Below are 12261 nucleotides of genomic sequence, written 5' to 3'. Positions count from 1 at the left end.
CAAGAGAAATTTGGAAAAACAATTTGGATTTCAAGCTAAAGATGAGGAAGACGAAGACCAAGATGAAGTAGTGCTACTTAATTAATTAATGTATCAACTTTAATTTTAATGAAGATGTAGTAGTTATGTGAATGAAATTGTTCTAGTTTTTTCATTACACTAAAACTTAAACTATTTTTTTTTCATTACATTAAAACTTAAACTTCATAACATCCATGAAAACTAATATTAAGCCTAACATCCCATACGAGTTATTAGAAACTTCTTAATAATTTGGTAATGCGCTTCGTATTCGAAATCTTTTCGTTTCCATCTTCGCTACTCGTCCCGAGTTCGTAATCCCAATACATCATTGGTCTCACCTCTAAGACGATATCGAGTGACAATCCTTTTCATAGCTATAAATCCACAAGATGTTTTTTGATAGTCATGAATCGGTAAAACAAAGCAGCACAATTCCGGTTATGAGGATTACCTGTCTCTGTGCAGAAGTCATCATGAATTTTACCCAAATAACCCATACTAGGTAAACCGTTCATCCATCGTTCTTCACCTCTCTTCGGGTAGTATATTACATAGTTTCTAGAAAGAGATAAATCTTCATCTTCAGTGAATATAGGATCATCCATAAAGTAATAACCAGAAATTAGAGAAGTTTTTGTAGAGAAGTGAGAAGTATAGAATATAGAAGTGATAAGTAGAGAATTGAAGGTGTGATTTTGAAATGGATGAAATGAATGTATATTTATAAAGGAATGTGGGCGATTGAGTCTAGACCGCTACTTTTAATGACCGTTAAAAAAATTTAAACTTAAACATATTGAAAACAAAACTATGGCACAACAAATGAAACAACACTACTCAATGAAACAACACTACTCAACAAATGAACAATAAGTTTAAACAATTAAACAATTTAAAAATAAAATAAAAATAAAATAACAAATGAAACAACACTACTCAATTCGTCCTCCATCTCTTCCAAACTCAGCCCACATATTCGCTCTGAGATCTTCCCTCAACCTGTTATACAAAGTTTTTTTCTCAAAATGACTGGTCATTTGTGCAGAGTTCCTTGCAGGTAATCCTCTTGCCGGTATAACCTCAGGCCTTAAGTCTTCATCTTGATGGTTAGTCCAATTCTTATTACGACGAGTTTCCTGGATTACCATGTTATGCATAATGATGCAAGTCAGCGTAGTCTTATGCATTTCACGAGCACTTAGATCACGATAAGGTCCACAAATGATTGCGAACTTCCGGTTCAGAATTCCAAAAGCCCGTTCCACATCCTTTATCAAATTCATTTGTCTACTATTGAAACATGAGTATGAACGAACCATTTCACCGGAAGGTGGCTGACGGTAACATTGAACTAAATTTGACCATTTTGGATAAATTCCATCTGCAAGATAATAACCATGAGTGTAGTGATTCCCGTTGATAGTGAAATTTACCTGAGGAGAAATTCCATACTTTAAATCTTCAAACAAAAGAGATTTGTGTAAAACATTTATATCGTTTTGAGATCCCGGGAGACCAAAAAAAGCATGCCATATCCAACAATCATAAGAAGCAGCATCCTCAAGGATAACCGTTGGTTTTGCGTAATGACCCTTATATTGACCGGCCCAATAGGTAGAGCATCTAGTCCATACGCAATGCATGCAGTCAAGACTACCTAGCATTCTGGGAAATCCCCTTTCCTAATTTTTCTTTAATATTTCTCTAACATCTGCATTAGTTCATTTTCGTGAATAGGTTGGACCAAAATGATTAATCATTGTTTCGCAAAAAAACGAAAAATACTTGTATGCGGTTGTTTTGCCAATGCGAAGGTACTCATCATTAGAATCTGGAGGTCTGCCATATCCTAGAATCCTCAAGGCCGAAGTAACTTTTTGTTCAGGGCTATGACCCCTAATATTCAATGCATCATATTGATAATTAAATTGAGGTTCTACCTGACAAAGCTCACCAATAATCTTTAGCACTAAATGTCGGGGCATGCAGAATCGACCTTGGAAATTTTCATCAGAGAACACACAGTCGGGAAAAAAATAATCGTACATTAGCTTCTCGTGCTATTCATCCCGACCCCGGTACGTATATCTTCTTGTGAACACTTGTTTTGGCTCTGGATCTCTAGGTATTTGCCCCGATGAATGTAGCTGCATCAAGTGGTTGGTTAGATCTTTATCTTCATCTAACTCATCATCAATTTGTTTAACTCCTGAACGAATATTCGTTGTTGTTCTTCAAATCGATCCATATGAATACACACTCCTTTGTCAGAAGAATCCACTGAGTTGAATTAAACAGATGATTAAAGGTACAGAAGAGTAAGATGATAGAATTAATGAGAAAATGAGGTGCGATTAAATTGAATTGAATTGGGAGAATTTATAGGGAGACGTGGGGGGAAATAGCCGTCACTTCACCATTTCATAATCGGCGACTACAAGACCGGTCGGTTAAGTCTCAACCTTTCAGTGGAGACTCGATCACTTAGCTTATTCCCCATAGTGGCGTGCTAGTTTTCCAGGCCAGCTGGCATGGCGAGTGGAGGGTTTAGCCAACCCCCATAAGAACCGGCCTTATAATAATTTTTACACGTGTTATCCTAGCCCATCGGCCCTATCCCGGGTATAATCGAGATAAACCAGAAATTCTTTTTTGAAAGGTACTAAAACTTTACCGTTTCCTTTTTCCATCCCACCACCGAGCCGCTCCTCGTATAAACCTTAGGAATCTATCTCCTTTGGTAAGTATCGCCCTGATTTTCAGTTATTTTCTTATTTATCAGTCTATCAGATCTGTGATTCGTGGGTCGATTTTGATTTTGTGTTAATTTATTTATTTGGAGTTTGCAACCGATTTTGATTTGATATGGGTAACAAAGCTAAATTGAGTCTCGCTAGTGAGAGTGTTTACGGGAAAAAAAAGAAGAGACATGAGAGTAATGATACCAAAAAGAGTAATAAGTGTAGTAGTGGTGGAAAATCAGAACTTGATAGTGGTAGCAATAGCAGTAGCAGAAGGGAGGAGGAACATGAAATCATTGAACAAAGTAAGAAGATTAAGATGAAGATGGGTATCAATTGGAAGCCGATGGGAAAGTGTAGTAGTGGCAACTCAAAACTTGTTATTGATAGTAATAGTTGCAGTAGCAAAAAGGAGGAAGAACATGAAATTATTGGACAGATTAAAGATAAGAAAATGGAAATGAAGATGGGTATCAATTGGAAGCCGGTGGGAAAGTGTAGTAGTGGAAACTCAAAACTTGTTATTGATAGTAGTAGTACTAGTGGAAAAAAGGAGGAAGAACATGAAATTATTGGACAGATTAAGAATACTTACTCCAACATCATCACCATACTGAGGTAAATCAACGTAAGGGTGAGCAATTACGTTGTTGTGGCTCCGAGTCATCTGATGTAACCTGTAACTAAAACTGGAACTCATGACGTCGCTGCCAGTGTTCTTCTCTAAGTTGTTCTTCATATACAAGTCCAACATTGGAAATCTAACTGTCCCGTCTTTTAGGATTGGTTTACCAACACGGAAGTAGGTATACCACCAATACTGCAAAGTACTCCATAATTTTAGTATTTTGACTAAATAATCTACATTTGTTCATAAAAATTATTTAAATTTAGTAATAATAATAGATTTAAAAATAATAATTTTGATATTTACCTGTATGATGCCCCAGAAACCAGTGAAGTTTTGATCTCCCACGGACGCTTTATCCAGCGCACAGTACAATTCTTCTAAAATTGCAGATCCCCAGTCATAATTTGGTGCTTTGTCGAGATCTTCTAAAGCTTCAATCCAACCAACATGAGCAACAACAGTTTAGTTTGGAAAGAATTCCTGACCGAATACCCATAAGATAAACATTCTTTCGAGTTCAGGATAGTCATCTACATGTTCTGGGTTTCTGGGTTTGGTTAGGAAAATATTCAAGGCCGCACATATAATCCCACCTCCTTTCAAATCTTTATAATCTCGACGCATTTCTGATTCCACAAACGAGGTACAAAGCGTCTTCCATTTACTATTTGACATCCATTCGTCTTGGTTGAATGCGGGTCTCCCATTCCACTTGGAATCCCAACAATGAAATACAAATCAAGGGGAGTAATTCCTACTACAAGTATAATATCAACTATGATTAATTCTTTTGATTATTTAAAAATTATTTAAAAAATTTAATTTAAGTTAAGTAAAAATTACCAATTTCGAAATCCATAAAATGGAATGTGTGCGTCGTCATCCACCACCTTTCTACCACTGTTTTTAGAATTTTTTTGTTATGTTTTCTAAGCTTCATTCTATAAAGCGCACGCCAAGGATATCTCTCAACCCTTTCTCAGACTGTAGGCGGTAGACCAACATAAAGAACATTTAATTCTAAAAATCCACCTCTCGTGATATAATAATCCTCAGACCGTTCATGATTCCCCGACACATGACCTGGGACTAATGATGGAGCAGCAACTATATTTGGCGAAGCAAACTCTTCTTCCCGATTTTGAAAAAAATCTACACCTGTGTGAGGCAACGGACCGATTCATTTTTCCGATCTCTTTTCTTCTTTATACTATTCTCCGCTCTTCTCACTATGTTCATATTGTATTCGAAATTTTTTATTTAGAAGAGTTTTAGAAGAAGGAAATGGCAGTGACGTGACTGAAAATGAAATCAATATAATGAACTTACATTGTTGAAATTCGACCGTTGGAAATATAGGTGTTAGAGAGTCGACCGTTAGAGACTTTGTGTCTAACGCCCGCGTTTGGACACCGAACGCCCGCGTCAGGTCTTCAAAAGCCCGAGTTCTGTCTTCCAACGCCAGAATCTGTCTTTGGGTCGCGCACCTGATGGTCCAACGCCCTACGCTTTACCACAGTAGAAAACCCAGTTTGGCCATACATGTAGGTCAACAAATGTTTGAGTTTGGCCATTGCCATAGATAGAAATTGCTCTTATGTATCAAAAAAACAAAAAACAAAAAAACAACACAAAAGTTTCATCCAATGGTGGGCCAGCCACCGAATAAGAGTTTTTATACACGTAACCCAGCCCATCCCGGGTATATAATCGAGATTAGGGGTGTGCAACGGACGGACGGTTGCGGATTAGGGGTCACCCGCGTCCAATCCGTCAATATTGCGGATTTGAAAAGTCCAACCGTGTCCGGTCCAATCACCCGCAGATTTCAAATCCGCGGATCAACGGATGATACGGACCGGATGCGGATTAACCGCAGATTTAGATAGAAAAAAAAAAGAAAAAAAGTAAAACCCAAAATAATACATGGGAGAACTAGTTTCGAGTCCTCCTTCAATTGGATATGAACCGAAACCTTTTACCTTGATTGTACTAATAGAAAGAAGGATATTTCCATCAACACCCCAAACATACGAGATCTTTAAGTTTTGCTCACGGATGCTTCATATCCTGTTAAGCACTTGGGTAGTTGGGTTCAAAACGAAAATCTAGTTCTGTACCTTCTGAAGTTTAATTGTGTTGGAATTGGCTCCATTTATTTAGGTACGTCCACTTCCTTCTCCTAATAGCGAAATCAAGAAACAATCTCAAGTGCCAGAGAATGTTGTAATCCTAATTTCAAACGATCAAGATCTGGTAATTAAATCTTTTATTGTTGGCATGTTTCATTTTGAACTGCAAACTGCTTGAGTTTACTAAGTCTGTTATTCTTACAATGGATATTTGTTCTTCTGGGTATGTGTTTTTACCGCCCCTAGAGTTTACTAAATATTCTAAATATTTCTATTAAATTCCCTTATTACCCTACGGTGCAGGTAAATCCGCGGATTGTAAAGTCCAACAGCAACCAAACCGTGTAAACGTGCGTATTTAAGAATCTCATCCATGTCCGGCCCATAACTCTTGCGGATTGAATTTCACCCGTAATTTTACGGACGGATACGGGTGAAATCGGCGGTTGCGGGTTTTTTGCACACCCCTAATCGAGATAAGCGTGAAAAAGAAGATGAAACTTTACCATTTCCTTTTCCATCCCACCGAGCCGCTCCCCGTATAAACCCTAGGCATCTACCTCCCTTGGTAAGTATCGCCCTGATTTTCAGTTATGTTCTTATTTATCAGTCTATAAGATCTGTGATTCGTGGGTCGATTTTGATTTTGTGTTAATTTATTATTTATTTGGAGTTTGCTACCGATTTTGATTTAATATGGGTAACAAAGCTAAATTGAGTCTCGCTAGTGAAAGTGTTTACGGGAAAAAAAGGAAGAGAAAGAGTAATAAGTGTAGTAGTGGTGGCAAATCAGAACTTGATAGTGGTAGCAATAGCAGCAGCAGCAGAAGGGAGGAGGAACATGAAATCATTGAACAGAGTAAGAAGATGAAGATGAAGATGGGTACCAATTGGAAGCCGATGGGAAAGTGTAGTAGTGGCAACTCAAAACTTGTTATTGATAGTAGTAGTACCAGTGGCAAAAAAGAGGAAGAACATGAAATTATTGGACAGATTAAGAATAAAAAGGTGAAGATGGATAACAATTGGAAGCCGATGGACAAGTGTAGTAGTAGTGGCAACTCAAAACTTGTTATTGATAGTAGTAGTACCAGCAGCAAAGGGGAGGAGGAACGTGAAATTATTGGACAGAGTAAGAAGATGAAGATGAAGATGGATATCAATTGGAAGCCAACGGGAAATTGTTGTAGTAGGGGCAACTCAGAATTTGTTATTGATAGTAGTAGGACCAGCAGCAAAAAGGAGGAGGAACATGAAACTATTATACAGAGTAAGAATAAGAAGATGAAGATGGATAACAATTGGAAGCCGATGGGAAAGTGTAGTGACGACAAGGTTAGGGACAGCAGCAGCAGCAGCAGCAGTATTTTCGATCACTATACAATACTGCGTGAGATATTGAGCCGGCTCCCAATCAAATCAGTCATGCGTTTCAAGTGTGTAAGCAAACATTGGCAGTTTTCAATTTGCCAAGATCAAGGTTTGATTGATTTACACTTCACTCGGTCAAAGCAGCATTGTCCAGATCTCTTTATTGTTGTTCCGCGTTATACCATGGTTGATGTCTCTAATAGAAGAAAGATTTGCGCAGAGCGCAAGAGTACAAATAGGCATGTCGATATGGGGATTATAAGTATAAACAGTCTTTTTTGCTAGGCAATTTGTTTGAAAGTGGAACATTGCAAGCCATGAGAACTACTGTTACAAAATTAGAGCAACAGTCATTTCATTATAGTGAGATTCTAAAACCTGTCAATGGTTTGATTTGTTTTGCTAACCATGGTTTAGCTGCAGTTCGCATACTGAATCCGAGTACTAGAGAATTAACACCATGGATAGCTTCATCACTTCGTCAAAACAAAAAGTACAATTTCATTGCAGATCTTGTGGTATATGGTTACCAACCTATTTCTTTGGATTTGATCCAGCCACCAAACAACACAAAGTTCTATGCGCTTGGAGGGTACGTGGACCGGTGACACGCAATTCTAACAAAGTAACTATAGGTCAAGACATACGGTGGGCTGACTTTTGTGAGGTCTTGACCGTAGGAGAGAACACTTGGAGATACGTCGACGAGAAGGTACCATTTTCGTATGCTGTAAAAGTTTCAGTTTACTCAAATGGTTTTATCTATTGGGGTCCCCGGAAAATTAAATGCATTTGACGTAGGACAAGAGAAATTCAAAGTGATTCAGGTTCCTCAAGAAATCAGAGACAAATGTAAGAATCCACCAGGAGGCTATTTGTGTGGTCCTTTCGATAGTTTAATAGACGTGGGTGGGCATATAGCTTTACTTCAACGATGGACTGGTGATGTTGTAAAGCTATGGATTTGTGGTGATGATACTTCTACTGGCAGCTACAGCAAGTGGACTGAAATTACCATGAAGTTACCATTTCAGTGGGGGGGCAGGCATGGTAGATTCCCTTACTTTCATGGTGTTGCAGGAGAGGACCGGATCATTATAGAATCCCACCCAACTTTGGCTAGAGATATAAAGAAAGTCTCTCTATATTCTTATGATTTGAAAGAGAAGACATCAACAAAAATGGCTAAAAGTGGTGTGGTTACGGATTTGGTCCCTGCTTCCTTATTTTCGAAATTAGCTTCTGTTTCCTTATTTAGATCATTTGAGGCAAGTCTTTGGCCTGTTCGAGAGTGCCGATTCAGACAGAACCAAGAAGGAGTAATTTTTTATTATGTTTGTTTTTGTTTCCTCTTGACAGTCAATAAATATTAATTCCTTAAATGTGCTTGATATATGGTGCGTGTTTGCATGCTGCAAATATAAAAGCTGTCTCAAGTTTGTACAGATTACTGTTCAATTCTTTGCAGTTTGTAGGGCTGACCTTTTGAGAGGTAAAGGAGTTCTAGAAGTGTGAATTAAACTGAAGTGATGAAAAATCAGTTGTCCTTTTTCGCAGGCAGTAATGAAACCATGTATGTGGTCTTTAGTTACTAATTATATGTTTGGTCAATGGTGTTTTGTATGATGAGTCTAGTAATTGTCGCACAGTGAATAATGAATATTGTTAACTGAGTTGCGATTCACTTTCTTAAAGTTTTTGCGTAGAGTAGGTTTTCTTGTAACTAAATCAGGAGCAAAGAACTAGAGGAAAGATGAATTAGAGAGAAAAAGTACATGACGAAAGGGCAATGTTCTGTGAAGAAAATTCTATGTGCATTTTGATAAACATGATATTTGCAGTTGGTGGCATACAACGTGGGTAAAGACCTATTTTATTTTAATGCAAACAGTCTGACATCTGACTCGTGCTGAGTCAGGGGCCGAGTCAGCGAAAAACAAACACGCTGAAAGACCTATTTTAATCAAATAGAATTTCTAGTTAACCAGAGATCGCAAATGTGATCTTTAATTCTATTTTTTATGCATTTGATATACTACGTTCTTCTACAGACTGAAGAGGTTCGTTTGCGGCTAAATGTTGATGTTACTGCTGCACCAGATTCTGCTCCTATACCTGCGCCAATTGAATCATTTACAGATATGGTACATTGTTTCCTTTTCTAGATACTACGAGTTTAACCAAGTTTCACATTGCTATAACCATGTGTAGTTTCTTTTTAGTGTTTGCACGAAAGTATCATGAAAGATATAGAGTTTCACAAGTACTCTAGACCGACCTCTATTCAGGCCCAAGCTATACCAGTTGCTCTTAATGGAAGGGATCTTTTGGGTTGTGCAGAGACTGGCAGTGGGAAAACTGCTGCTTTTGTTATTCCAATGATCCAGGTTTTCATTTTTTAGCTTTCCACCATCAATTGAGATCTGTTCATTTTTCTATTGCATTATTATATATAAGCATATTTTGTTTCGACTCTGCAGCATTGCTTAGCCCGGTCTTCTGTTCGGCGAGGTGATGGTCCTCTTGTATTAGTATTGGCACCTACCAGAGAACATGCCCAACAGATAGAGAAAGAGGTGAGGTTATTGATTATTTGCCACAAGATTAGAAATGTTTTCGCAACCGGTACTTTCGTCTTCTGTGTATTGTAAAATCAGATTTTGTGCATTTTTAAATGATGTTGCCAGGCAGCTTAGAATTATCTTCGATAATTTCCTTAGAAAAGAAAATATCTTCGTTGTTATGACTTTTTTCTATTTTATTTTTTAAACATTATAGTTACCAAAATTGAGGACATTATTCTTGGGCCGTAAGGTAACTTTTCAGGAATTTAGCACTTTTTAAAGAGCCATACAATTATCTTTCTATGAATTTTGTATACTTTATTATTATTTTACTAGTCAAATCTCAATATTGTTAGGAGCTTTGTTGTCTCTCTAGGTAGACGGCATTATAAGCTCGAGTCCACCAAATTTCGTTCAATTTGACTATTTTGAGGCCATCTTACCTTTCTTATTTACTCGTCTGCTTCTTTATTGTCCAATAATTGCTGAATATTTTCCCAGGTTAAGGCCTTCAGTAGATCCCTGGAGTCCTTCAGAACAGCTCTTGTTGTGGGTAGAACAAATATGGCAGAGCAGGTATGTTGTTGTAGCTTGTCACATGGTTGTCTTTTTGAATTTCTTGGTTTAACTGAAGTATGACGAAGAGGAATTTTAGACATGTTGTAGCTTTTGCATATCTGTGCTATTTATATTGTCTCCATTTGCACTAATGGTGTATACCATGACAGAGGTCTGAGTTGCGAGCAGGAGTAAATATTGTGGTTGCCACACCTGGAAGATTGATTGACCATTTGCAACAAGGGAACACCTGCGTCTCCAGGATCTCATTCGTTGTTTTGGATGAGGCTGACAAAATGTTGGACATGGGGTTTGAGCCACAGATAAGAGAGGTCGGCTTCATACCTAGAAATCTTGATGCTGGTTTTCATTGTCATGCAATTAGCAACTCAAGTGTTGAAACGTGCATGTGAGTGTAATAGTACATACTATTATTTATTGGTTGTTTTTTGGCTTTCAGGTGATGCGGAATATTTCCACAAAGCACCAGATGTTGATTTTTAGTGCAACTACTCCAGTAGAAATTGATGCCCTAGCACAGGTTAGATTTGGATACTGCACTTATGAATTATGATCATATATGATCATGCATTTAATAATTTTTCACCAGAAATCATTTATGCTAGTGAACCTGTGTGTAACAGAAGTACCTTACTGACCCAGTGCAAGTAATGGTTGGAAAGGCAAGTAGCCCAACAACAAATGTGCCTCAAATGCTGCAGAAGGCTCCGGAGAGTGAGAAGGTTAGCAACGTTGCTCATACTCATGATATCAGTTGTTACTGCAAAATTTTGCAAGTTTTGATATATGATATATCTTCTTTCTTAACGATACTCTTATAGTGTATGGTGGTTTATATACGTTTAAGCTGCTCTGTATGGTTCGATTAAATTGGTTCATCGGTTTTTGATTCTACAGGTGAATACGGAGGATTCTTATTAAATTATGATTCGACAATATATCATACTATGGCAAAACATGGAAGGAGAACAAACACAGCTGAATTGATGAATGATGTATCATGCTTTTAGCTTTGCCAAACACAGCTGAATTGATGAATGATGTATCATGCTTTTAGCTTTGCCAAACACAGCTGAATTCATGAATGATGTATCATGCTTTTAGCTTTGCGTGGTGATAGTTAGATGGGTGTAATGGTAAGTTATTGAATTATTGGTTGACTTTTATTTAATGCATGTATTTGTTTCTGACAATGACCCTATGGATGATCCTAATGGATACGACTTTACGGGTCTTACAGGGGTGTATTGGATTAGGATTTAGATAGATATCTGACAATTCTAAAAACTCTTAGGTATTCAATTAGGATATGTCGGGATCCATGAAATATCCGAGGTATTCAATTAGGATATATTAGGAATCTTTAAATGTCCGAGGTATTCAATTCATTTAAGATTTCTTAGTATAGTTGACGAGAAGGATATATCAGGATTGTTATAGATATTTGTAGGCAAATTATGCATATTATTATCTCAACCCAAACCACAAGAGTTACACGGATTGTAGTAGACAATTTTTTTTTTTCTTTTTTTTTTATCACATCATACTATGTCTTTTCCCCACCACTACCACACCACCAAACAACACTAGCACCACCATCGCCACCGACCACCCACCACCACCACTACTAACCACCACCATCGCCACCACACACCACCAACACTAGCGCCACCACCACCACTACTAACCACCACCATCGCCACCACACACCACCAACACTAGCGCCACCACCACCACCAACCACCACTGTCGACCATCGTCACTGACCACCACCAATAACAACCACCGCCACCACTACAAATACCACACACCACCAGCCCCACACACCACCACCATCACCTCAATTTTATTGATGGGTTTCATTTCAATTCTTATAAATCTAAATTAATCTTAGCTCAATCCAATATAATCCAAATTATATATCTATAAGAATCTATAAGATTCTTTTAAGAAACCTTATAAATCTACTAGATTCAGGTAAACTAGTATCTGTTCTTATCCATATAAATCCTGATCCAATACATCCCTGTTATTTGTATTTTTCCTTCTCGAAGTACGAAAAGTATAGATCGACGGAAGCTTTCTCCCGCAACACACCGTGTGAGACAAGGGGCCCACTTCTGCCCATTTATGATCCAGATGCTAAGAACGCTGCCCTCATCCGTTGATTCCTCTCTCGGTTGATTTCTCGGTGTTTAACCACGTTGAGTGTAGACTCT

General features: G+C 37.9%; 2 protein-coding genes across 2 annotated transcripts; one reads left to right on the top strand and one right to left on the bottom strand.

Moving 5' to 3' along the window:
* Positions 1-956: 956 nt before the first annotated feature.
* On the bottom strand, positions 957-1688 carry LOC113306457. The gene has a single exon (XM_026555390.1). It carries the CDS (start codon positions 1686-1688, stop codon positions 957-959), a length of 732 nt encoding a protein of 243 aa, XP_026411175.1.
* A 4375-nt stretch (positions 1689-6063) lies between these two features.
* Positions 6064-11229, top strand: LOC113303966 (ATP-dependent RNA helicase DBP2-like). The gene is made up of 9 exons (XM_026553057.1): positions 6064-6096; positions 8951-9043; positions 9122-9286; positions 9380-9475; positions 9965-10039; positions 10192-10353; positions 10482-10562; positions 10666-10764; positions 10940-11229. The coding sequence occupies exons 2-9, from the start codon at positions 9041-9043 to the stop codon at positions 10961-10963; spliced, it is 705 nt and encodes a 234-aa protein (XP_026408842.1). The 5' UTR covers positions 6064-6096; positions 8951-9040; the 3' UTR covers positions 10964-11229.
* Positions 11230-12261: the final 1032 nt, after the last annotated feature.

The sequence above is a fragment of the Papaver somniferum genome, chromosome 8 (genome assembly GCF_003573695.1).
Source record: "Papaver somniferum cultivar HN1 chromosome 8, ASM357369v1, whole genome shotgun sequence".
In the NCBI taxonomy this organism is placed as follows: domain Eukaryota; kingdom Viridiplantae; phylum Streptophyta; class Magnoliopsida; order Ranunculales; family Papaveraceae; genus Papaver; species Papaver somniferum.
This window is presented reverse-complemented; position numbering and strand designations above follow the sequence as displayed.

Excerpts from the sequence above, each read along its gene's own strand:
- LOC113306457 (XM_026555390.1), bottom strand. The coding sequence starts at position 1,688 with ATGCTAGGTAGTCTTGACTGCATGCATTGCGTATGGACTAGATGCTCT.
- LOC113303966 (XM_026553057.1), top strand. Across the intron at positions 10,040-10,191 it reads GAACAAATATGGCAGAGCAG|AGGTCTGAGTTGCGAGCAGG; the intron begins GTATGTTGTTGT and ends ATACCATGACAG. Across the intron at positions 10,354-10,481 it reads TTGAGCCACAGATAAGAGAG|GTGATGCGGAATATTTCCAC; the intron begins GTCGGCTTCATA and ends TTTGGCTTTCAG.